Genomic DNA, 27,535 nt, shown 5'->3' on the forward strand with positions numbered 1-27,535 from the left:
TATTGTTGCATTTCTGCACTAGTGTATTGTTGCATTACTGCACTAGTGTATTGTTGCATTTCTGCACTAGTGTATTGTTGCATTTCTACACTAGTGTATTGTTGCATTACTGCACTAGTGTATTGTTGCATTTCTGCACTAGTGTACTGTTGCATTACTGCACTAGTGTATTGTTGCATTACTGCACTAGTGTTTTGTTGCATTACTGCACTAGTGTATTGTTGCATTTCTGCACTAGTGTATTGTTGCATTTCTGCACTAGTGTATCGTTGCATTTCTGCACTAGTGTATTGTTGCATTTATACACTAGTGTATTGTTGCATTACTGCACTAGTGTATTGTTGCATTACTGCACTAGTGTTTTGTTGCATTACTGCACTAGTGTATTGTTGCATTTCTGCACTAGTGTATTGTTGCATTACTGCACTAGTGTATTGTTGCATTTCTGCACTAGTGTTTTGTTGCATTACTGCACAATACAATACAATACAGAAATGCAACAATAGACTAGTGCAGTAATGCAACAAAACACTAGTCCAGAAATGCAACAATACACTAGTACAGTAATGCAACAATACACTTGTGCAGTAATGCAACAATACACTAGTGCAGAAATGCAACAATAGACTAGTGCAGTAATGCAACAATACACTAGTGCAGTAGTGCAACAATACACTAGTGCAGTAGTGCAACAATACACTAGTGCAGAAATGCAACAATACACTAGTGCAGAGATGCAACAATACACTAGTGCAGAAACGCAACAATACACTAGTGCAGAAACGCAACAATACACTAGTGCAGAAATGCAACAATACACTAGTGCAGAAATGCAACAATACACTAGTGCAGAAATGCAACAATACACTAGTGCAGAAATGCAACAATACACTAGTGCAGTAATGCAACAATACACTAGTGCAGTAATGCAACAATACACTAGTGCAGAAATGCAACAATAGACTAGTGCAGTAATGCAACAATAGACTATAGTAATGTATTGTTGCATTTCTGCACTAGTGTATTGTTGCATTTCTGCACTAGTGTATTGTTGCATTACTGCACTAGTGTATTGTTGCGTTTCTGCACTAGTGTATTGTTGCGTTTCTGCACTAGTGTATTGTTGCATTTCTGCACTAGTGTATTGTTGCATTTCTGCACTAGTGTATTGTTGCATTTCTGCACTAGTGTATTGTTGCATTTCTGCACTAGTGTCTTGTTGCATTTCTGCACTAGTGTCTTGTTGCATTTCTGCACTAGTGTATTGTTGCATTTCTGCACTAGTGTATTGTTTTGCTTTTCTGCACTAGTGTATTGTTGCATTACGTCACTAGTGTATTGTTGTGTTTCTGCACTAGTATATTGTTGCGTTTCTGCACTAGTGTATTGTTGCATTTCTGCACTAGTGTATTGTTGCATTTCTGCACTAGTGTCTTGTTGCATTTCTGCACTAGTGTATTGTTGCGTTTCTGCACTAGTGTATTGTTGCGTTTCTGCACTAGTGTATTGTTGCATTACTCCACTAGTGTATTGTTGCATCTCTGCACTAGTGTATTGTTGCATTACTGCACTAGTGTATTGTTGCATCTCTGCACTAGTCTATTGTTGCATTTCTGCACTAGTGTATTGTTGCATCTCTGCACTAGTGTATTGTTGCATTTCTGCACTAGTGTATTGTTGCATTTCTGCACTAGTGTATTGTTGCGTTTCTGCACTAGTGTATTGTTGCATTACTGCACTAGTGTATTGTTGCATTTCTGCACTAGTGTATTGTTGCATTTCTGCACTAGTGTATTGTTGCATTACTGCACTAGTGTATTGTTGCATTTCTGCACTAGTGTATTGTTGCATTACTGTGCATTGTTGCATTACTGCACTAGTGTATTGTTGCATTTCTGCACTAGTGTATTGTTGCATTACTGCACTAGTGTATTGTTGCGTTTCTGCACTAGTGTATTGTCGCGTTTCTGCACTAGTGCATTGTCGCGTTTCTGCACTAGTGTATTGTTGCATTTCTGCACTAGTGTATTGTTGCATTACTGCACTAGTGTATTGTTGCATTTCTGCACTAGTGTATTGTTGGATTACTGCACTAGTGTATTGTTGCATTAAAGCACTAGTGTATTGTTGGATTACTGCACTAGTGTATTGTTGCATTAAAGCACTAGTGTATTGTTGGATTACTGCACTAGTGTATTGTTGCATTACTGCACTAGTGTATTGTTGCATTTCTGCACTAGTGTATTGTTGCATTTCTGCACTAGTGTATTGTTGGATTACTGCACTAGTGTATTGTTGCATTACTGCACTAGTGTATTGTTGCATTACTGCACTAGTGTATTGTTCTACACTGATGTAATGCTGTGTTCCTGCATTGGTGCACTAGAGTATCCCTGCAATCTTGCATTGCTGCATTGATGTATCACTGCATTCCTCATTGCATTACTACACTGGTGTATTGTTGCTTTTCTGCATTGCTGCACTAAAGTATTACTGCATTCCTGCACTGCATTGTGTCCCACTCTAGCATTACTTCACTAGTTCAGTATTACTGCATTCCTGCATTACAGTATTACTACTGCACTATTTAACTATTATATTCTGTGCTGCCACACTAGTGAAGCTTGATATTACTGTGACTGTGCATTATCTGTTATAAAGTCATACAAATATGTAAATTTTGGGAGAGTTCACAATTATCACTGCGTTTTCAACATAATACCACCTTCAGTGATGCAAGACCAGTCTTAGGTTTCCAACTTTGTCTGTCAATCTTTCATTCAGCACATAAAGTAATTTCAATGTTGACAGATGTAGTGAAAAATAGACACTATTTGGGGTTGTTTGTTTTTGGATTGGGTTTGGGGAAAGTGCTTTTACTCAGTACATTATGTTAGGTCCAGCCAAAAAATAAGTCCACAGACAACATTTGAAACAAGTAAATGCAGAATCAAATCAAGTAAAGCAGATTTGCTACACTCACCCACTGCTCTTCCTGGGCAAGGGAAGATCCTTCTGGAAAAGAGAGAGAGAGACATGATAGACCTGAGTGATTATATTACCCTCTGTAAAATGATACTACCAATAACTGCTCAATACATAGTTTGCTTTAGGACATAAATATCTTGATGAAACAAACTGGAATAATCTTATGCCAGGCTGACATTCATTATGACCTATAATGCTCTTCAGATCTCTGAGAGGGAGGACAGCACTTAGGGGAGAACAATCCCCAAACATTAAACTGGCCAATTACACAAACAAGGTCACGAGAGAGAGAGAGAGAGAGAGAGAGAGAGAGAGAGAGAGAGAGAGAGAGAGAGAGAGAGAGAGAGAGAGAGAGAGAGAGAGAGAGAGAGAGAGAGAGAGAGAGAGAGAGAGAGAGAGAGAGAGAGAGAGAGAGAGAGAGAGAGAGAGAGAGAGAGAGAGAGAGAGAGGTACATGTTGGATAGCAGGAAAGAGGCCATGCTGGTACACGTGACGGTACACTAAGGGCTTCTGTCGGAGGGAAATGACTTCACCCACTGTGACTCACTTTGATGACATTGTGTGTGACAAGGGCTTCCCTGCCAGCATGACTGGCGCCACTGAGCAACTAATGGAGGATTAAGTGGACAAATAGTCTGTGGCCGATGTGTGTGTATGTGTGTGTGCTGTAGAGACTTTAATTTTTGAATTTAAAACCAGCATGTTACAAATTGTTTAATATATTTACCAACAATAACCTATAAAAAATACAATTCATCTTTACATTGCTGAATCTTGAGTGGTAAAAAAACAAACAAAAAAAACCTTAAGGACAAACAAGAAGAATCTTAAAGGGGTGGTTGCATGCGATTTCGCTTTTTTAACTTTAGTGAGTGTGTAATGTTGCTGCTTGAGCATAAACAGTATCTGCAAAGTTACAGCGCTGAAAGTTCAATGCAAACGGAGATATTGGGCCCTATTTTAACGATCTGAAACGCAAGTGTCAAAGCGCGAAGCGCAAGTAACTTTGTGGGCGGGTCTCGGCGCTGTTGCTATTTTCCCAGCGGGATAAATGGCTCTTGTGCCCGGCGCAAATCTAAAATGGGTTGGTCTGAAGTAGCTTCATTATTCATAGGTGTGGTTTGGGCGTAACGTGAATAAACCAATCAGATCGTCATCCAACATTCCCTTTAAAAGCAGGTGCGCAAGTTCCATTATGGGATTGCTATTATTATGGCGTATTTACCAGGCGCACGCCAGGAGCGGTTCACAGCCGAGGAGACTGATGTTCTAGTAAGAGCAGCCCTTACGAAACAAAAATATATTGCAGTATTAGGGCTGTAACGATATGCGATATGAAATCGAAATCGCAATACGCAGGTCCACGAACCTGTATCGCGATGTGAGAAGGCAGAATCGCGACACACCCCTTCCAACTCCCAGAATTATCCTTCCTGTCCAGGTCCAACTTTTAAGTCAGCATTATGGCAACATTTCAGCTACCCGGTGGAGAACAAGGATGGCAATCATGTAGTTGACAAGACCCACACAATTTGCCGTAAGTGTTTCAAGAAGCTTCCCCAACCGGCTGGCAACGTGGTGTGAGCGTGGCGTTTCTGTTCCGTGTCATCCGCGGGGCGGCTGCGTGGCGTTTTCTCTTTCTTTGCACACCAGAAGCGTGTCTGACGCGGCGCTTCTGTTGGTATTGATGTACAGGAGGCCCTATACTTCATGTTAAATATATATTGCCTATTGGTACCGCAAAGAAAACGTCGGCAGTAGCCTATTGACCATACAGATATATGGTATTGACGGCAAAATAGGCTACAGAATACTGTACAGAATAAAACTGTTTTGTCCCCCCCATATCGAGGTTTGTATCGTACCGTGGGTCAAAAATCGTGATACGAACCGAATCGTGGGTTTGGTGTATCGTTACAGCCCTATGCAGTATATTGGAAAATTTCATGCAATACATTAGGAAATATATTAACATATATGGGAATTAATATTTATATCTTTCAATATATTGCAATATATTGAAAGCGGCAATCATTTGTATATTTTGCAATATATTACATGAATATATATTTTATAATACCATCAATATATTATTCCATATATTTACAATATATTAAATTATATTTCAAGTAATATATTGGTAAATATATTTTCCTTTCGTAAGGGAGTGAAAGACAGAGAAGTTGTGTTGTAGCCTATGGGGATGGGAGAAACCCACCCAAAATAGCGTCGGTTAAACAGGCGTCGGTAAAACAGTTTTTTATTTTTTCAGTCGATTTTTTTTCCTGGTTCTTGACGGACAAACCAATTTGCCAGATGTCCTTATATACGTATATATGTCTTGCCACTATTGGGCAAACAGGTCTGACCTTTAATTACTACAATAAGCCTGAATAATTTGTAAGCTAGATTTATGCCTATTTTTTCACATCTTCGTGGCACACCACAATGTGTTAATATTTTTTTTTTAGTGTAACAATTTATGATTTGCAAAAATAACTGTTGCATCTGTGTAGATTTCATGAGCAAAGTGTATGCGCGTTGTGCACGCTATACATTATGGACACCCATGCGCCCTTAAAATAGCATAATGAACAACGCGCAACGCGGTTTTAATGGAACAGCAAAATAGCACCAGGGATTGTTTGCGCCGGAACACGCCTCCTTTTTTGCGCTGAACCGCCCAGGGAGCGCAAGTTCATTCACTAGTTTAGCGACGTGCTTCTGTGGAGGGAAAAGCGCACTTTGCGCAGGTGCAAAATAGGAATGACACATGCGTCGGTGTACAAAGTCAATTGCGCTGGGTGCAAGATAGGGCCCCTTGTATTTTAAAGTTACGGCAGTTTATTGCCTACAAAAACGGCCGGTTTGGACTACAACGAGCTTCTTCCTGGGTTGGTGACATCATAAACCTTCACTAGTCTCCGCAGATGTGACTTCGGCCCATAATTGTGAGGGGAAACCTGTGCTTGGCACTTCAGCCAATAAAAATACAGGAAACTTTATTTGGCCAATCTAAGACCATTGTGTTTTTCAGAGGGATGGGCTTCATAGAAGCAGGAAGCAAACGAGCCGTTCAAAGCACAGTGGAGACAGCGGTGTGGAATAAAGGTCAAATATAAGAAAAATACGCAGCTGAAAAATGTTATACTATGCCCCATAAACACAACCAAGCCTAGGAAAAAACACGGAACCACCCCTTTTAGTCTTAAACCTCATCCGTCCCTCGCACTCTGTAACAAATCAGTCCTTCATGGGTCAAAATGACCCGAAGCCCCAATGTTATCTAATTTTATTAAAAAAATATATTTATTTACTTATTCATTTATTTTATTCTATTTTTTTAAAGCTATTTCATAAGGGGTATAAGTAAAATATATACCACCCCCCAAAGATATAAGCTATTTTTTTTTTTTTACCAAAAAGCTTATATCCTTTAATTTTTGTATTTTTAATGCATTTTTCTGAGTTATTTTTTATAATAATAAATTATTTACATATATATTTTAATTACTAGATTTGTTGAATAAATAATATAATGTAAACACATTCGTTCAACTTAAATTAAAAATAGCTGTTAATTGTTAACCCTGTTACTTCAGCTCAGAATATCTCATATTGGTGTCTCTGCTGACCTCTCGTGGGGAAAAAAAAAATATATATATATAACATGATATTTCATGACTCTTGCCCCTAGATGGCCCTATAGATCTATATGGAGCAAATTAGCTGTTCTTCTGGGTCCGAAAGTCAGTTCTTGAGTTTATCTCTTCAGTATGCATTTAGATACACATGTATCTGTTTTTGGTAAAGTTTAGTTTTAATTTTGAGCATTTGTTAGGTTGTTCTGTGAATACTGAAGCATTCCTCGCATTCCATTTATTCCTAAGGGGGTCAAATGAACCCACGAGTGACTGGTTTGTCACTTTTCTTAAATTCAAACACACTCCTCGAATCCAGTAAATTTGTGTGTATTCGTGGTTCAAGTGCTACAAAAGTCCTAAGGTCTTGGACCAGTCTGATGAATGAACTTTTTTTTTCTTCAGGAATTCATTTCGGGTCAAAATGACCCGGATGAGGGTTTAGTATTACAGCTAGTCAGCAGCCGATGGATGGATTGATGGATGGATGGATGGATGGATGGATGGATGGATGGATGGATGGATGGATGGATGGATGGATGGATGGATGGATGGATGGATGGATGGATGGATGGACGGACAGACATGCCAACTGAAGCAGTGGAAAAAAACATGAGTGAAGAGCCAGAGGAAACAGAGAGGATACCGCAGTTGATAAATAAGGGGGAAACCAACAGCATTAGAGAGCAGATCAATTCATTAGAAAAAAAGACTGAACTCTTTGAAGGACTCTGTGGATGGATGTATTATTTAAAACGGTTTCTATTTTCATTTTAACTAGATTATTACATTTTCTGAAGGAAATGTGAGATGTTGCTGTGCAAAACTCAATAGGAAGTTGAGGGTGGTGACCACAGCATTGCTATGCAGTTGCTATAGGGTGTTCAAGGGGGTTTCTTACCGGCCCAAGTCAAAGTTTCGATTTTTTCACTTTATTGGAATGGTACAAAACTTGACTTTCATAGCTAAATGTAAATGATAAATGGTCTTAGAAAAAAATCAGAGAAGATAGCACTTATCTGGTCATCACAAGTATGAACCCTAAATGAGGAACACCAGAGGGTTAATACTGTACTTAGGGTTCGAGGTTTGCTGAAAACCCTGAGCTTATGAGCTAAAAACAAGGAAAATCACTCAAAAAGATTGCCACTCCGAGACTGTGCTTCATCTCAGATCCTTCGAGTGAGTCTTTCTGCTTCTCGACTGCCTGCACTCTACAGGGAGCAAGAGAGCAGGAAAAAGAAGCTGTTATTTTCTCTAGCGCAGCACTTCATTTACATTTTCATAGTTTCCGTTCTCCACTTTGAACTCTATGAGGGAAGAAAGCAAAGTGATTCTCTGCTGTTCTGTTCCTGGCATTTCTTAATTTATTCATTAGAACATTGTTTTTGCACTTTGTTTGGATGTTTAGGTCAAAGATTTTATGACGTGACAGCATATCCCAACACTGCTGTATCACACACACTCAAGTACGTACTTGTAAGTATGTAAATTGGGATATAGCCACCTTCTCAAGCCTGCTTCTACTTTCCACTCATTCCCAATGGAGTGGCCACAAACTGAAACAATATAAGACGCAGAAAGTAGCTTATCCATAGCATGCACTTGACATAATGGCAAAAGACGATATTGACAAACACTGGGCTCATTAAGTCTTCCAGACCGGTGATGGATAACAGTGAGCTTACAGCTGAGACTAATGAAACAGACTGGGCTCAACGCCCAGAGGAGAGAAAGCCCCCTCGTTCTAACAGGAGATAAAATGAGGGATGAAAAAGAGGAATGAGGGTAATAACGCAGTCGCCACACTGCCAGACCAGGCTGTCAATCATAGGGCAGCAAGAGAGATTCAACAGACAGGCTGAAATTACTCCACAAATATACACCAGTGAGTATTTACTGAATCATCCAGCATTCAATCTTTAAGCAGCCAGCGTGTGTGTGTGTAAGGCTGGGTGAGGCTTAGCCTTCCTCTGGGGTTAACAGGGTCTTGGGGCAAAAATTCCACCAAATTGGACAAAAATGCCCCTGCAATTAAACTAAATCTGGCATTAAAAATAAATCTGCTCTGCACTGTATTTCTTTACACGGTTTTTACAGTGTTGCACATTATAACCAATCACACGCGATTCTGTTATGCTTAGGAATGCAGCGGCCAATCAGAATCAAGTTAGTCATCGCCGAAACGCCGGCGTTGCATTCTCGCAAATTCTCTCTTCATAGACAACATGGCTCTTTCACTTCTGTATATAATTTATTCGCTGTTTAAATAACCATAAAAATAAAAGCGTTATAATTAGTAACTTTTTATCCCTTAACACTCTTCACAAAGGTATCGCTCTTTTCAATGTCAGACACATAATGGTAATTAAAGGAGGGGTGGAATGCTGTTTCGGTCCTGCTTTGGAAGCAGCCGGTGAGTAAAACTGCTTCAAATGTCTCTGCTGTTGGCTATCGTCGCGTGAGTAAACATCAGTAAACGACACGATCGCGTTCTTCGTCATTCAAATGCGCTAATGTTACTCCATTGCTGTTCTCTGTATAACGTTACACTAGTCTGACGTGCAAAACCGCTTTGCTTGCTACTGCAAAGGTTTAGTCGCATACAATAGTCCATAAACCGAATCATGTCCTCATAAACTGCGAGTAAAGACACACAAATGTTGACAGGCCACTAAATACAGTCCATACCACAGAGACGGACGTCCTGCTGTTGCTGTTTCTCCTGTTCAATTTATTTCAGCCTCTCAATGATTCTGGATCATATATCTATTAGCTGAGATTGATAGCCATGGGTTTCTCCCCGCTTGAGGACGTCACCGCTTTGTGTGCGCTCGTCATTCTTTAGCTCCGCCCACTCGATACGCCACCAGGTGCTCGTTTTTTTCCGGAAAGACTCGGTACAGCCCATATTTCTTTTATAAATATAATAAAACTAAAGACTTTTCGGAGATATGAAGGATGCAATACTACTCTATAGATACTCAAGATTGACATGAGATTGACTGAAACTGAGTGTTTCACCCCCCCCCCCCTTTAATATGATTAACCTTTTGCATTATCAAACAGCGAATGATGTGTTGCTAATGTTACACAAACCATGTTCCCGTTCGCCATCTCAGTCTGCCTTGTAAAAATCAATATCCTTTAAACATTATAGAATGTCAGTGGAGAAAAGTTAATCATAACATCGTAATATACATCTTATACATAAATGGACTGCATTTATATATAGCGCTTTTTTAACAGACCCTATGGCCATCCAAAGCGCTTTACATCTTGCCTCACATTCACCCATTCATACACCGACGGCGATGTCAGCCATGTAAGGCGCCATCCAGCTCGTCGGGAGCAGCTGGGGTTAGGTGTCTTGCTCAAGGACACCTCGACACTTGGTCAGGTGGAACCGGGGATCGAACCACCAACCTTTCAGTTTGTAGACAACCTACATGAACCACTGAGCCACTGCCGCCCATAATTCACCTAGCCTAGAAATCTAGACGCAGCCTAGCAGCAGCAAATTTAATTTGCCCGCAAGTGTCGTCTAGGCACTCTCAATACCATTCTGAGCTGTGTTCCTCAAAATCTGGACGGCCCAATCACATCATGTATAGAGTCGGCGGGCGGGGCCATAATGACGACGGCCGAGTTGCGTTTGCGTGCTTCTAGTTAACACAGAAACTGGCGAACGGCGGCGGTCTTTCGAATCAGCTCGCAACTCTGGAAGACTTGGAGTTAAGCTTTTCTCTGAGAAAAGAACAAAGAGCGGCACTGAAGTCATTCTTAAAAAGGGAAGATGTGTTCGGAGTTTAGCCGACCGGATACGGCGAATGTTTAATCAGTCAGCGAGCTCTGTTTCACCTTCGTTGCTCTGGTTGGTTGTAGCGCTATCCTATCGCGTGCAGACGGAGTTTGAAAGACAACCGTTTATCCCGCACCGCAATGAGATTGTCTATGGTGAGTTTCCAGACCAAACATCTTGATGTGGGTCTGGCTTCTTAGGCTATAATTCACCGGCTATATTGCTAAATGTTTACATTTTTTATGTCAACAGAAAAATATAAAGGCATGGCTTTTCTTGAGAAGCTCCTGTGTCAGATCATAGTAATGGTGATATGCTATTCAGCCATTTCAAACCTTGTTTTTGAGACTTAATATGAGTTTTTGTCTTGGGTTCACTGCAGTTTTAAGGAGAAAATACTCAGCAATGGTGTTGACTCATGAATTTGCACATGGTTTGTCTTATAGCAGATTAAAAACACCACATATTTTTTATATTAAATATTACTTTTTTACTGTATTTTTAATTAAATAAATGCAGCTTTGGTGAGCAGAAAAATAACCAACACCAAACTTTAGAGTATAGGTATTGCTGTTTTTACCGTTTTGTTAAATTAGCACATATAAAAGAATAATTATATTTTATTATTGTATTTTTCTCATTTTGTGACAAAACAGTATCAAAATATGCATGAATTATTTGAATCACTATATTATACTTTTTCATTTACATAAACACCACAATATATTGAGATACATTGAATATTATTAAAAGGCTGAAAGATTTTTTTTTTTTGTTATATTACCTATTGCCTCTTTACATAAACATACTCTTCTATTTATTCTCCAAGGCCATAAGCTGTTAGGCTTCCATTAACTGCCTAATGGTGCTTAAAAAAGCAGATTGTGTCTGTCCCAAGAAAATCAGACCCTCCCTATCCAGTGCAGGGGGCTCTGATACCCTGATGGCATGGACTTGAATCTGTGTGGAGGAGGAGTGTGTATGTGTCTCTGTAAGCATTTCCTGTAAGCCTATGCCTCGGTAAGCATTTATAAGAATCAAAGTGGTCGCTAGTGAAATCTATGCATTCTGTATACACACACACACACACACACACACACACACACACACACACACACACACACTGATCCATTCAGTATACTAACTGACTGTGGGTTTAACATCGCTTTGATGCACCTTCACACAATAAAATTCAATTCAATCGTTAAGCTTCCTTCTTATAATTCCTGAGAGGTCAGTTCCCAAGTGGACAGATTTCTCAAAAGTGCTCCCTAAAACAAAGTCAAAACTCCCTGGCATCCCTGAAAGCAACCACTAATTTGTGGTCTACATTTAATCACCCATAATGCTTTTCAGGCTGAAAGCCATTCCCATCTTCGCATCTCATGCATCCAGATGGAATTTTGGCAGAAATGGGGTGTGTCTCCTGCAAACGCTGGTCACATGTTGATCCTCGTCCTGCCTTTAATCCCATCACTTTTTCGTTTCCTCTTTTTGCTTTCCTCCAACAAAACCTTTTCTTTCTGCTTTGTCTCTGCTGCTTCGGACATGACTATATTATCCGACGAACAAAGTTGGGCTCGCACGTCCGAATGTAAGGAAGTGTGGGTGTTGGTGGAAGTGACGTATATGCCGTAAAGCAGTCGAATTTTGTAGTTCTTTTTGTTTTCGGGTTACTACCCGAAACCCGAAGTTTAAAAGTACGATTAAAAACGATACAGACCCCATCAGGCTATGGCAGACGTGTCATTCAACCTATTGTAAGTCGATTTATCATCACAAGAGTCTTAAAAAATATATTATGAAGGTTGAAAAGTTACCTAGTGCTGCTTTAACGCAAAAAAAAAAAATCAAGAAATGATTTATTTCTCATTGAAATTACAAAATTTTACAAGTAACAATGACGAGAGTAGGCATGTTGCGTTGAAATGTATTATAGTGCTTTGGCTTATAATGAAAAAGCTGCTAAAGTAACTGTCAATGGGAGCAGCTAATACTGATGTCAGGCACTTTAGGCTAAAGTATAAACACTGAATTCTCTTATTTTCCAGTTAAGGAGCTGAAAAGTGGTGACCTTTGTGTGAAATGTCTAAGTGTCTGGGGTGGAGTGCAGCGGCGCTCTGAAAGCCAGATCAGCTGGAGCTTGAAAACGGCTTGTTTATTTTCAGCAGTGAAAGAGGGGAAGTGAAAGTAATACGCACACATTTTGTTTTGACTTCATATAACAGCAGATGGTTTCCGTGCTGTACCAACAATAATACGACAGCTCAAAACCTCTTTTATGTTTTTCTTTCCATTTTATGTTGCTCTGGGCAAGAACCGGAGACATGAAAACAATAACTCCCAAACCACAGAGCAAATATGAACTCCTGTGAGTACACTGGAACCCAGTGAGTAACTGACAATGAAAACAAATCTAATCCTGTTACGGGTTAGATAACACTTCACATTTACATTCTTTTGGGCAAAGTATTAGTGTTAAGTAAAGTGTTTAAGTGTTAATAAATCACACTGTGAAAACTACATTAGAAGTCACCGTGGCCAGTGAATGCCAGAATTTTACCAGCCAATTTATTTTATTAAAATCAGAGTTCAGGGAAATGTAACACCAAAGTTCACAATGAACAAACTTAGCCATCTTTATGTGCATCAAAGTGTGAACCATGTAAAAAACTAAAAACATACTTAAACAACCTACTTCAGTTAGCATTCACACTGTCCCTGGTCTTGAAAATGCATTCTGGTATTTTTGGTTATTTGAAAGTCACACATATCCTTGGAATATAGCTCATATGGACCAAATATATGATACTTTCAAAGGGATAGTTCAACAAACAATGAAAATTGTCTCACACTCATGTTGTTCCGAACCTGCAAAACTTTCGTTAATCTTCGGAACACAAATTAAGATCTTTTTGGTTCTTGCCGAAGCTCTAACGTGCTGCGTAACACTGTTCATTCTCGTTTGAGCTTCAGCGAGAACCAATGAGGTTCATTCTTGTGTTACGCAGCACGTTTGAGCTTCAGCAAGAACCAATGAGGTTCATTCTCGTGTTACGCAGCACGTTTGAGCTTCCGCAAGAACCAATGAGGTTCATTCTCGTGTTACGCAGCACGTTTGAGCTTCCGCAAGAACCAATGAGGTTCATTCTTGTGTTACGCAGCACGTTTGAGCTTCAGCAAGAACCAATGAGGTTCATTCTCGTGTTACGCAGCACGTTTGAGCTTCAGCAAGAACCAATGAGGTTCATTCTTGTGTTACGCAGCACGTTTGAGCTTCCGCAAGAACCAATGAGGTTCATTCTCGTGTTACGCAGCACGTTTGAGCTTCCGCAAGAACCAATGAGGTTCATTCTTGTGTTACGCAGCACGTTTGAGCTTCAGCAAGAACCAATGAGGTTCATTCTTGTGTTACGCAGCACGTTTGAGCTTCCGCAAGAACCAATGAGGTTCATTCTCGTGTTACGCAGCACATTTGAGCTTCAGTAAGAACCAATGAGGTTCATTCTCGTGTTACGCAGCACGTTTGAGCTTCAGCGAGAACCAATGAGGTTCATTCTCATGTTACGCAGCACGTTTGAGCTTCAGCAAGAACCAATGAGGTTCATTCTCATGTTACGCAGCACGTTTGAGCTTCAGTAAGAACCAATGAGGTTCATTCTTGTGTTACGCAGCATGTTTGAGCTTCAGTAAGAACCAATGAGGTTCATTCTTGTGTTACGCAGCACATTTGAACTTCAGTAAGAACCAATAAGGTTCATTCTCATGTTACGCAGCACGTTTGAGCTTCAGTAAGAACCAATGAGGTTCATTCTTGTGTTACGCAGCACGTTTGAGCTTCAGTAAGAACCAATGAGGTTCATTCTCATGTTACGCAGCACGTTTGAGCTTCAGCAAGAACCAATGAGGTTCATTCTTGTGTTACGCAGCACGTTTGAGCTTCAGCAAGAACCAATGAGGTTCATTCTCATGTTACGCAGCACGTTTGAGCTTCAGCAAGAACCAATGAGGTTCATTCTCATGTTACGCAGCACGTTTGAGCTTCAGCAAGAACCAATGAGGTTCATTCTTGTGTTACGCAGCACATTTGAACTTCAGTAAGAACCAATAAGGTTCATTCTCATGTTACGCAGCACGTTTGAGCTTCAGTAAGAACCAATGAGGTTCATTCTCATGTTACGCAGCACATTTGAGCTTCAGCAAGAACCAATGAGGTTCATTCTCGTGTTACGCAGCACGTTTGAGCTTCAGTAAGAACCAATGAGGTTCATTCTCATGTTACGCAGCACATTTGAGCTTCAGCAAAACCCAATGAGGTTCATTCTTGTGTTACGCAGCACGTTTGAGCTTCAGTAAGAACCAATGAGGTTAATTCTCGTGTTATGCAGCACGTTTGAGCTTCAGTAAGAACCAATGAGGTTCATTCTCATGTTACGCAGCACATTTGAGCTTCAGCAAGAACCAATGAGGTTCATTCTCGTGTTACGCAGCACGTTTGAGCTTCAGTAAGAACCAATGAGGTTCATTCTCGTGTTATGCAGCACGTTTGAGCTTCAGTAAGAACCAATGAGGTTCATTCTTGTGTTACGCAGCACGTTTGAGCTTCAGCAAGAACCAATGAGGTTCATTCTCGTGTTACGCAGCACGTTTGAGCTTCAGTAAGAACCAATGAGGTTCATTCTCATGTTACGCAGCACATTTGAGCTTCAGTAAGAACCAATGAGGTTCATTCTTGTGTTACGCAGCACATTTGAGCTTCAGTAAGAACCAATGAGGTTCATTCTTGTGTTACGCAGCACGTTTGAGCTTCATTAAGAACCAATGAGGTTCATTCTCATGTTACGCAGCACGTTTGAGCTTCAGTAAGAACCAATGAGGTTCATTCTTGTGTTACGCAGCACGTTTGAGCTTCATTAAGAACCAATGAGGTTCATTCTCGTGTTACGCAGCACGTTTGAGCTTCAGTAAGAACCAATGAGGTTCATTCTTGTGTTACGCAGCACGTTTGAGCTTCAGTAAGAACCAATGAGGTTCATTCTCGTGTTACGCAGCACGTTTGAGCTTCAGCAAGAACCAATGAGGTTCATTCTCGTGTTACGCAGCACGTTTAATCTTCAGTAAGAACCAATGAGGTTCATTCTCGTGTTACGCAGCACGTTTGAGCTTCAGCAAGAACCAATGAGGTTCATTCTCGTGTTACGCAGCACGTTTAATCTTCAGTAAGAACCAATGAGGTTCATTCTCGTGTTACGCAGCACGTTTGAGCTTCAGCAAGAACCAATGAGGTTCATTCTCGTGTTACGCATCAAGTTTGAGCTTCAGCAAGAACCAATGAGGTTCATTCTTGTGTTACGCATCACGTTTGAGCTTCAGCAAGAACCAATGAGGTTCATTCTCGTGTTACGCAGCACGTTTGAGCTTCAGCAAGAACCAATGAGGTTCATTCTCGTGTTACGCAGCACGTTTGAGCTTCAGCAAGAACCAATGAGGTTCATTCTCATGTTACGCAGCATGTTTGAGCTTCAGTAAGAACCAATGAGGTTCATTCTTGTGTTACGCAGCACGTTTGAACTTCAGTAAGAACCAATGAGGTTCATTCTCATGTTACGCAGCACGTTTGAGCTTCAGTAAGAACCAATGAGGTTCATTCTTGTGTTACGCAGCACGTTTGAGCTTCAGCAAGAACCAATGAGGTTAATTCTCATGTTACGCAGCACGTTTGAGCTTCAGTAAGAACCAATAAGGTTCATTCTCATGTTACGCAGCACGTTTGAGCTTCAGTAAGAACCAATGAGGTTCATTCTTGTGTTACGCAGCACGTTTGAGCTTCATTAAGAACCAATGAGGTTCATTCTTGTGTTACGCAGCACGTTTGAGCTTCATTAAGAACCAATGAGGTTCATTCTTGTGTTACGCAGCACGGTTGAGCTTCAGTAAGAACCAATGAGGTTCATTCTTGAGTTACGCAGCACGTTTGAGCTTCAGCAACAACCAATGAGGTTCATTCTTGTGATACGCAGCACGTTTGAGCTTCAGCAAGAACCAATGAGGTTCATTCTTGTGATACGCAGCACGTTTGAGCTTCAGCAAGAACCAATGAGGTTCATTCTCGTGTTACGCACCACGTTTGAGCTTCAGCAAGAACCAATGAGGTTCATTCTCATGTTACGCAGCACGTTTGAGCTTCAGCAAGAACCAATGAGGTTCATTCTCATGTTACGCAGCACGTTTGAGCTTTAGCAAGAACCAATGAGGTTCATTCTAATGCTTCAAGTCAGTTCGGTTGAGATTCTGTTTATGTTTTCTGATAAATGTTTATATGTGAATAAAAGCTTAAATTCAATCTGTTCATCATATAAAGCGATTGTTTCTCTTCAGATAATTAAATACCACTCAATTCATATAGATTAGTCTTACAATCTCTTTATGAACTTTTTAAAGCATCAAAGTGGTAGTTGCATAGCTGTCATTGAAGGGACATAAATCTCTCATCATCATTTGTCTTCGAAGATGAACGGGTGAACTAACCCTTTGAGATCTTTTTTAGAGACTGAAAGCTCCCCGTTCATATGGCACTAGAAAAGACGTTTTGCTAACTTCTGCCATTTTGCTAATTAAAATGACTCGCCCTATCCAGAATCCCGCCTTCCTACACAGCAGCCAACCCGATGTCCTGAACACGACAAATAATCAAGGGGGTAATCTAGCGCTCGGAAAGCGTTCCACCCCTAGGGGCTGCCATTGCTAACCAAGCCATCACCTGCTGTTAGCATCCCATTGACTCCCATTCATTTTTGAGTCACTTTGACAGTGAATAACTTTACATCAGAGGCGTTTAAAGACTCCATTTGTCCATTGTATATTTCTAAAGAAACACGACAATGTATAAAAGGCTCCATTACCTTGTATCTTACACTATCGCCCCGCAGAAGCTGTTTTTGTAAAAATAGGCTAACGATTGCGTCATAACCAACGCGACCCTGTCGCGCAGTAGAGAAATTACCGTATAGACCTAAGGAGACGCTCGCAGGCAATCTTTTACTGTCTATGAGACAGTCGGGGGGACGTGGAGACATGTCCTGGAGACGAGTCTGATAAAGTCAAGGGGGAAGAATGGGTAGAAGCCCATAGTGAGCCAAAAGCAACGGGAGAAAATATTTAAACAACGTGATTCAGCTTTCGCTTTCCACATCTACTAGAAGACTCACAGCTGTCAGACAGGAGGCTCACGTCACATCTACGTCGTCAAGCTCAGTCTGAGCCTGCGCAGTTCGCTCAGCCATCAGGAAGTGAGTGCTCCTAGGTTGACTTCATTATTTCGCCGTAGACGTCAATGGGGTCGCTGTGTCCATTTCTTTTACTGTCTATGCAAATAATTGACAAACGGAGGGAGTTTCTGATTCGTTCCAGACAGCTGTGATTTCTCAGTGAGAACGTCGATTTCAGGTAGAGACATTTTATATTGGACGTTAAAAATAAACACATCTCACCTGCATCCTCCGCCGGCGGATAATACCAGAGTCGTCCATGGCATCGCTCATCGTGACCGTCTGATTAAACCCTTCACCGGTCACATCTAAGTCCACGTGGTGACAGACGCCAACAGCTGATGTTCAGAAGTTTTTCTTCGCTTGCATTTCTCCCTCGGGCAGAGAAGATGATGGGCGTTGCAAAGCGATGCGCGAGACACATCAACAACAAACACAGTGCTGATGGAAAGTACACAAGATAACTGTTAAAAATAAACCGGGATATCGTTTTCTAATGACTAAAACACTCCGGTCTCGGCGACCAGGGTCAAAGTGCCAATTTTTTTTTAGGTCAGAAACGAGTAAAAGATTTATCTTGAGTTGTCTCGATCTTCACTTTTTCTGTCCGCGCGGGCACGACCAAGCGCGTCCTTTCGGAGAGAGGTCCTTTTTGGACATCTGGAGCACTAACGAGGCATCCAGCAGCACTAATGGACCACGGTCTGTCCCCCAGGACATCGCCGTCATATCATATTCGCTGGCTGGCAGCTGGGTCAGTAATGGCATCATTTATGTGAAATGCATCCTGCTTTGATTGTTGCCGTGAGCTTCCTTCTGAATGAAGTACAGTAATCATCCCTTCCTGTGGTACACTGATGAGTGCACGTGAAATCTGCACTAGCTACCGCCTCTGCTGATAGATCCTAATACACACACACACACACACCGTGTGCTACCCTGGAGAATGCGCGTGTGTAATGAATCTTCTCTCACTCTCAAGGAGAAGCACGTTAACCCTTTGAGATCTGAGCTGAAGCAAACCCATGTAGGTGGCGCCAACAGAAGTAACTCTCGCGAAATCAGTGCAGAAGGAATTTAGACACCAAAGGTAGGTTTAGGGACAGGGGCAGTGTAAGGGGATAAACAAACGCGTGTGTGTGTGTACGTTTTTTTGAAGCTACCTGAATGCTCAGACTCATAAACTCATGTTATGTGGGGACCTAAATCGAGGTCCCCATGAGGAAACGTTTATAAATCATACAGATTTAGTTTTTTGAGAATGTAAAAATGCAGAAAGTTTTTTGTGATGGGTAGGTTTAGGCGTAGCCTAACAAAATTAACAGTATAAAAAACTTTATGTCTATGGAGAGTCCCCTCCCCACAAAGATAGTAAACCAGACGTGTGTGTGTGTGTATAAAATATAACATGACCATGTCACAGGTAAAGTGAATATCACTTTTATCGATAATAAAGTGTTAGATGCAGGAGAAATGGGCAATAAAGATCTGAGCGACTTTGACAAGGGCCAAATTGTTATGGCAAGGTGACTGAATTGTTTCATTTTTAAAAAGTAAGTGTTTGTGCTGCTTTAATTTTAAGTTTAGACAACTCAAATATCCTCACACAAGTTGACTAAACGTAAAATGAAACAGCTATTTTTTATTTTATTTTACAGGCTTGTGGTTTGCTCCAGGTCTGCAGTGGTGAGAATTAACAGAGAAACAAGTCGTCTGAGGAGGGATAAACCACAAACCGGCGACAGGGTGTTGGGCACCCAAGGCTCATCGATGCACAAGGGCAGTAAAGGCTTTCCTGTCTGGTCCGAGCCAATAGAATGTTTACTGTGGCATAAGTCACACAACATTTTAATGATGATGGGAGTTATGGGAGGAATTTTTCACAACACACAGTGCATTACACTCACTGTATGGGGCTGCGTAGCTGAAGATCAATCAGAGTGCACTCTAAAAAAATACTGGGTTGTTTTAACCTAATGTTGGGTCAAATATGGACTAACCCAGCAATTGGGTTGTTTTAACCCTGCGGTTGGGTTTAATATTTGCTTTAGACAACCCAATTGCTGAGTTAAAAAAAAAGCAATTTCTGGGTTAGTCTTTATTTGACATTGGTTGTTTTTTATCCAGAATTTTTTAGAGTGTGCCTATGATAACCCGTTCACCATCGGAATCGCCTACAATGGGCACATGAGCGCCAGAACTGGACCTTGGAGCCGTGGAAGAAGGTCGTCTGGTCTGGTGAGTCCTGTTTTCATTTACTTTTACCCATGGGGAAGTGATGGAACCAGGATATGGAACGACAACAGGGCGGCAGAGGAAGAGTGATGGGAAATATTCTGCTGGGAAACCCTGGGTCTGGCCATTCATGTGGACGTAAACTAAACACTGTTGCAGACCATGACAATGGTGTTCCCTGGTGGAAGTGGCCTCTTTCAGCAGGATAAAGCACCCTGCCATATGTTTGAGGAACACAATGAAGACTTCAAAGTGTTGTCCTGGCCTCCAAATTCCCCAAATATCAATCTAAGTGAGCATCTGTGGGATGTCCTGGACAAACAGGTTCGATCCATGTGGGCTCCACCTCACAATCTACAGGATTTGAAGGATCGGCTGCTAACATCTTAGTGCAAGGGACCACGTGTCACCTTCAGGGGTACTGTAGAGTCCATGCCTCAGCAGGTCGGTGCTGTTTTGGCAGCACGTGGAGGACCAACAGCATATTAGACATGTCATAATGTTTTGGCTCATCACTGGTTTACATTGTGTCTAGATAAAGACAATTTAAAAGATATTTTAAATAAATGACACAAACCATTGACATTAGTTCCAAGTTATTTCATGTGCACGGCTATTGAATATTGCACTGATTTTACAATAAAATGAATAAATAAAACTGGACAAGAACATTACATGTTATATCCCATCCTGAATTATTCATCCCTTCACTGGCTCCTTGACAGTTTTTGTGATGGGATTCCATTAATGTCTGCAGCTCTTGAGTAAACATTAATACATATTTTACAGCAAAACCACATGTGGTCCAAATAAAACAGACAAGATATTTCCCTTGTGGCCAAATAATCAGGAGACCCTTACCAAAGGATCTTACAAGAAAGAGCTGTAGCCTATATATTGCGTTTGAGATTATAAATTAAGAAAATAAGATCTCCAGTCTTACAGTAGGAGCATATACAACAATGAGAATACAAATACAACATGAGGCAAATACATCATAAGAATAATGCAAAATAATCTATATAAACTACCCTATGTATACAGTTATATATGAGTGATTGATAAGAGTGTGGATCAGCTGTCTAAAATACAGCTGATCCACAATCTTTTATCAATTATAAAATGTATGTAATTTTAGATATTAACTGTGTCTGTGTGTGTCCATGTGTGTGAGTGGAAATATTAGACTTCCCCCAAGCTAAGGCATGGGTTCCTGGTTTAGTTTAGATGAAATCTGTTATTTTTTCATTGACTGGCAATATGTTCCTTTGAACAGTGTTTAAGTGTTAAGAGGGTGGATTGTCCACCTGACAAAGACAACAGTGTCAAACTAGATGGTAGAACGTGCCGTATCCTAGAAACATGTCACACATAGAAATGAGTAAAAACAGCTGCTATTCTTTCTCTCTGAGCAAAGTCCATTATGGTGCTTCACACAACCACTTTGCTGGATCACGGTGGGAATATCACAAACCCCGTCAAACATGTGCCATATTTCACCCCAAATTCAAAATAATGTCATGCAGAAAGAAAATGACCCGTTTGTTAAAACAAATAAGAAATGTGACATTTATTTTATTGGATAATGATATAATATACTGTATACCAACGTACGTATGTGTGGTCCTGGTAAATCCTATATGTTGTGGGGACCAGTCATTTTTATAGAAGTAAAATAGTGCCAAATATTTTTTAAGCAAAAAAATCTTGTTGAATTACACTACTTGGAAAAAAATATGTGCATTGCATTTACCATGCTTGCATTTTAATGCATTGTATTTTGAGGGCTTGCATTTTTATGGGCTGAAATTTAACATGGTGGTAAATTTAAGCTGTGAATATTTCAATTCAAAACATTTCACACACATTTTCACTATTAAAAATTCAATAATCCATCTTTACATCTCAGATTTCACTTCCAAAATATTAGTTCTGTTTAAACATACAACCTATAATATTCGACAGGCAAATTTCGGTCCATTTTATTTGCAAAGTGAATTTGTAAAGCGAAATAAGATGGACCGATGGGGGCTGTGATGGTGGCAGTTTTTTGTCACAGCCCTACCAAAAATTCCCAGTCGAATATTAAAGGTTCCACACAGTGCATGATCGCCATTAAGAATGATAACGCCTAATGTCTATCTACAGTGCATCCAGAAAGTATTCACAGCACTTCCCTTTTTCCATGTTTTGTTATGTTTCAACCTTTTCTCCCATTCCTCTTTGCAGGACCTCTCAAGCTCCATCAGGTTGGATGGGGAGCATCAGTGCACAGCCATTTTTAGGTCTCTCCAAAGATGTTAATTTGGGTTTAAGCCTGGGCTCTGGCTGGACCACTCAAGGACATTCACAGAGTTGTCCCGTAGCCACTCCTTTGTTACCTTGGCTGTGTGCTAAGGGTCATTGTCCTGTTGGAAGGTGAACCTTCTCCAGTCTGAGGTCCAGAGTGCTCTGGAACAGGTTTTCATTAAGGATGTCTCTGTATATCGCTGCATTCATCTTTCCCTAAATCCTGACTAGTCTCCCAGTTCCTGCTGCTGAAAAACATCCCCACAGCATGATGTTGCCACCACCATGCTTCACCGTAGGGATGGTATTGGCCAGGTGATGAGCTACTCCCTGACTAAGGCCCTTCTCCTCTGATTGCTCAGTTTGGCCAGGCAGCCAGCTCTAGGAAGAGTCCTGGTGGTTCAAAACGTCTTCCATTTACGGATAAAGGAGGCCACTGTACTAATCGGGACCTTCAATGCTGCAGAACCTTTTTTGTACCCCTCCCCAGATCTGTGCCTCGATACAATCCTGTCTACAGACAATTCCTTGAAATGTATGGCTTGGTTTGTGCTCTGACATGCACTCTTAACTGTGGGACCTTATATAGACAGGTGTGTGCCTTTCCAGTCAAGTTGTAGAAACATCTCAAGGATGATCAGTGGAAACTGGATCCCATCCATCCATCCAACCATCCATCCAGGCTCAGACTATGTAAATACTTAACTGAAAATGACTCAGTGTGTTAATTTGCATGTGTTTCTTTTAACATTAAATGGCACACTGGTTTTCTCACACATATTCTGTCACTTTCACACACACACGTTCAAAAGCTACAGGCAAACAATGCATTCAGCCATAGAAGAAAAGATTCACCCGCGAGGAATCTGTAATCAAAGCTCTGCTGCTGTAGAAACCATTACATGAGCAAAAGACAAACACAGGAAACTATATCAAATAATCCACAAACACTGAGAACCAGTCAATTTATAATGCATTTCACAACATTTTATATCAGCACCGCTGCTCTCTCTATATAAGAACAGAGTTATGAACTCACTTGGTATACTTCTCTGGTGGGTTGCAACCCAAAAATGGACCGCATATCTGTTATAGCAGGGTTATAGAGAGAATGCTAAATACAAATAATAAAATAATACTTAGGGAATAGCAGGCTTTTCAAAACAGAGGAGAATACAAATTTTGAAAAAATTAATTAAAAAAAAAAGAGTGTACCTTCATAAATAGTCAATACATCATTAATCCTTCTTCCAAAACGTGATCTGTCTTATGCTGATTTACTATGGTAAGCCCAGTGCCCAAAATAATTTTTTTGCCACACCTGCCAATGGGCAGTGAAAAAAATTTCTGGCCAAAAATATTTTTTACCAGCCATGTCACAAAAACAGGCAGTTATGACACCGAATTGTTAAATACTAGTGAAAATTCACTATCCTCTTATTCCAATTTCAAATTGAGAATTGGAACCACATCCAAAACTACTAGCTTAACAAATATAAATGGAATAGCCTATATTTTTAAAGACAAGAAAACAGTCAGTAATAAAATAAGAACAATCAAATTACACAAGCATAGCACAAAAAAAATACAATTCAACAAAGATACAAATGAAAAAATAAACAGGCAGGTCTTATAGTTTTCAGGCACCACAATTAACCCTCTATATCTTCATATCCTTTTTTAAGTTATTTTCCCTTTGTTGTTTGATTAACATTAAAACTCATACAGTAGCAGGATAATTAGGATGCTGTCACTTTAAGAAGGAATGCCCACACGGATCATGCATTTTGTAAGCCTGACAAGCCAGACCCACATCAAGATGTTTGGTCTGGAAACTCACCATTGACAGCTCAATCCGAGGGGCGGGATAAATGGCTGTCTTTCAAACTCCCTCTGCACGCGATAGGATAGCGCTACAACCAACCAGAGCAACGAAGGTGAAGCAGAGCTCGTTGATAGATTAATCTTTTCGCCGTATCCGGTCGGCAAAACTCGAACACATCTTCTTTTCTCAGAGCTTAACTCCAAGTCTTCCAGAGTCGCGGTCAAAGCTGATTCGAAAGACCGCCGTTCGCCAGTTTCTGTGTTTACTAAGCACGCAAACGCAACTCGGCCGTCATCATTATGTTAAGCCCCGCCCACCAACTCTATACACGATGTGATTGGCCCGGCAAGAGTTTGCCGTTTACAGCTCAGAAGGGTATTGAGAGTTGCTAGACGACACTTGCGGCAGATTAGATTTACTGCCGCTAGGGTGCGTCTAGATTTCTAGGCTAGCATTTTGTTTTACGCTCACTTAAAGGGTTAGTTCATCCAAATATTAAATTGATGTCATTAATGACTCACCCTAACGTCATGACGTTTTATTGAACAGATAAAATGCCATATGTATCTTTCTCACAGAGTTGATTGTAAAGCATTATCTATTGTGAAGGGTCCTTATGGTTGTTGTAACCTGTGCTGGAGTTTATTTTCAAGGACGTACCTACTGTGTCTATTAATGGGTAAAGCTACAGTCATGTTTTCAGCTAGTCAGCTTGAGATCCTTTCCATCGAAACTGGTTATATCTCTTAAGTCTAGTAGTTATGTTTTATGAGCAGTATGATGAGCATATTCATCTTTATAAGTACTAATAAATAGCCAATATCCTAGTAATATGCATACTAATAAGCAACTAGTTAATAGTGGGAATTGAACCATAAACTAAAATATTATTTTAATATTTTTTAAAGATGCTGACAGGACACATCAACATAAATGCACACATATTACAGAGCCTTCACAAGCATGCAAGCCTGGCTTACCATCAGGTGAAAGAATTAACATCGACATCTGTTGGTAGACTGTGGAAAGACATTCTCTCTGGTCTCTGTCACTTGAGCCCCATTTAAAAAACAAAACAAAATACAACAAAGCAAAATATAACAATATTATTGTATTAGTGATATTGTAATGAGTAGAATTGAAGGACACTATTCTGAACAAAGCCAAGTGCACTTTGAGAGTCAATTACGGATTAAATTTAATTTTTTGTAATAAATAATGTTTGGAGTATGTTTTTCTTCCTGAACTAAAAGCCATAAATTACTGATTATCAAATTGTAAAGTAATCCTAATGAATGCAAAGAAGTGTCTTTCCGTCACTAAATTCTGTGTCATGCAATGAATTGTTCTTGAAGTGAGTTGGCGGCGCAATAATGCCTAAACCCGTGAGTGCCAAGGACAGTCTGCACTCCTCAGCCTCGGCTGGTGTGATTTACTGAGATAGATCATTAGGTTTGTCACAGGTAAATTATAGCTTAATCAAAAGATTAATGTGCTTTCTCCATTAAGACTTCATAAAGAATGGGTTTAAACATGAAACCTAATTAATTTAGTTTTTTTTTTAAATTACAAAATTGATGTACATGATTTGTAGATGAATCTCCAGTAATACTTCTGGAGAGAGCTATCCATTGACATTCCCATTCCTGTTTACTACAATAAAAAATGTTTTGTTATAATGCACAGATGAGTGATGGAAAAAAACAGTTATCCAGTTAGTATTGATTGTGAGAAGTGGGTCTCAGTGCATCAACGGCAAACAGGATTAAGGGTTTAATGGGGACTCGTGTGTTTCCTGGGTCACCTGATTATTTACAGCAGCACAGCCTCGACTGACATCAGCTGTTAATGTCCTCAGTCAGATCAATCAGGCGTGAAGTATTTAAAGAATGTACATATAATGAGTCAATCCTAAAGATTACAAACTTGATTTAATGCATGTAAATAGTTCTGTAGAAAAAATCTAGATTTGTAATTTTTTTTTGTTGTTGTCACATTTCACATTTATTTGATTGATGTCTAGTTGTGCCTTTTACTATTTACTTTCTTTTGCTTAATTTTTTTTTTTTTTTAATGGATCAGTTGGACAGGATAATGAGCTTTTCTTTTACTATACAAAAAGTATCCCAGGAATCAAGTTATTTAGTAGAAAAATATAATTTATGTTTATTCATTTAGTAAATTGGATGCACTATGTAAAATAATTTCAGTAAAATATCCAAAAACCACTAGGCCAGTGTTATACTGTATATTTTGTTCAACTGAGTCCTTACAATATCCCAAATGTTTCCAAATATTTGTAAATCGTGAGAAAATTGCTATTTTAACCAATGAACCGGGACATCTAGGGAGTCGCCTGTCAATTGTGTTATATCTGCATTACCCTTGGTTTCCGAATGCACAGAGTAACGTCATAACATAATTTTCAACACTCCGATGTATCTTATATGATGAACAGAGCTGCGTTACCTCATACTCATGGAAAAGCGGAAATGTCTCCGGCGACTGTGGCATAATCAAAATCCCGCTGCTCGCGAGGCGTGTGTCGTTCATCTCATTAACAATCGCTCCAGCGGCCTTGCTCAGCTCCTCAACACTCGGTCCTGCTCTGCTTCACTACAGAAACATTAATAATCACATCCATCAACATGATTTTCTGTCATATTCTTTTCTCACCGGCTGTGAGGTGAAGACAGCATGTCCCAAGATTCTGCGCTCAAACTTACCGTCATCAAACTACGCCTTTGTTTTGAATAGGCGACCTCTAGCAGACAAAAAAAATTACATCATGCACATTTAACTCATCACAAAGCGTTCACATTGGCATTTTGAATGCAGAACCCAGGGATATGCTCACAACCTATGCATTCATATTTCATTCGAACCACACAAGAGTTAGTTTGGACCTTCTTTTGCTTCATTATTTTGGACTTTCTTTCTTTTTCAAATGAACCAAGCGAACTGGACTTCAGAGTAAGGTCTAACACAACACAATAGAAACTACCAGTCATACAAATCTACGCTGATCCTTGGGGTTTAACATGGAGTTGGCCCACCCTTTGCAGCTATAACAGCTTCAACTTTTCTGTAAAGCCTTCCACAAGGTTTAGCAACAAGAACAGGAAGGGGCCATTTCCAAACTGTTCCCACAAAGTTGGGATATGAAATGATGCAAACATGTCTTGTTATGCTGACGCATTAAGAGTTTATTTTACTGAAACTAAGGGGCCAAGCCCAACTCCTGGGAAAAAGCCCACACCGTAATCCCCCCTTCACCAAACTTTACACTTGTAGAACACGTCTCCACTGCTCTAGAGTCCAGTGGCAGTGTGCTTTACATAATTGCATCCCATGCTTTGCATTCCAATTGGTGCTGTAAGGCTTGGTTGAGCTGCTTGGTCATGTAAACTCATTCCCTGAAGCTCTCTAGCCAATGTTCTTGAGCTAATCTGAAGGCCACATGAAGTTTGGAGGTCTGTATTTATTG

At 40.2% G+C, this 27,535-nt stretch overlaps 1 protein-coding gene and 1 long non-coding RNA gene across 3 annotated transcripts in view; one reads left to right on the forward strand and one right to left on the reverse strand.

Moving 5' to 3' along the window:
- Window positions 1-18,652, reverse strand: part of mast1a (microtubule associated serine/threonine kinase 1a) — a 105,867-nt gene extending 87,215 nt beyond the window's left edge. The window contains exons 1-2 of one of the 2 annotated variants that reach the window (XM_067440917.1): window positions 17,922-18,652; window positions 2,984-3,012 (exon numbers count right to left, since the gene is read on the reverse strand). In XM_067440917.1, the coding sequence (XP_067297018.1) occupies window positions 2,984-3,012; window positions 17,922-17,972 (80 nt within the window). In that variant the 5' untranslated portion in view covers window positions 17,973-18,652. Of the gene's footprint in view, window positions 1-2,983; window positions 3,016-17,921 lie in introns of both variants that reach the window. The other variant, XM_067440916.1, reaches the window with a different exon arrangement.
- LOC137072915 (uncharacterized) lies at window positions 18,314-22,999 on the forward strand. The gene is made up of 3 exons (XR_010904705.1): window positions 18,314-18,453; window positions 19,358-19,937; window positions 22,164-22,999. It is a non-coding gene; the product is annotated as an uncharacterized lncRNA (long non-coding RNA).
- Window positions 23,000-27,535: the final 4,536 nt, after the last annotated feature.

This window comes from Pseudorasbora parva, chromosome 4 (genome assembly GCF_024679245.1).
Source record: "Pseudorasbora parva isolate DD20220531a chromosome 4, ASM2467924v1, whole genome shotgun sequence".
Taxonomy (NCBI): Eukaryota; Metazoa; Chordata; class Actinopteri; order Cypriniformes; family Gobionidae; genus Pseudorasbora; species Pseudorasbora parva.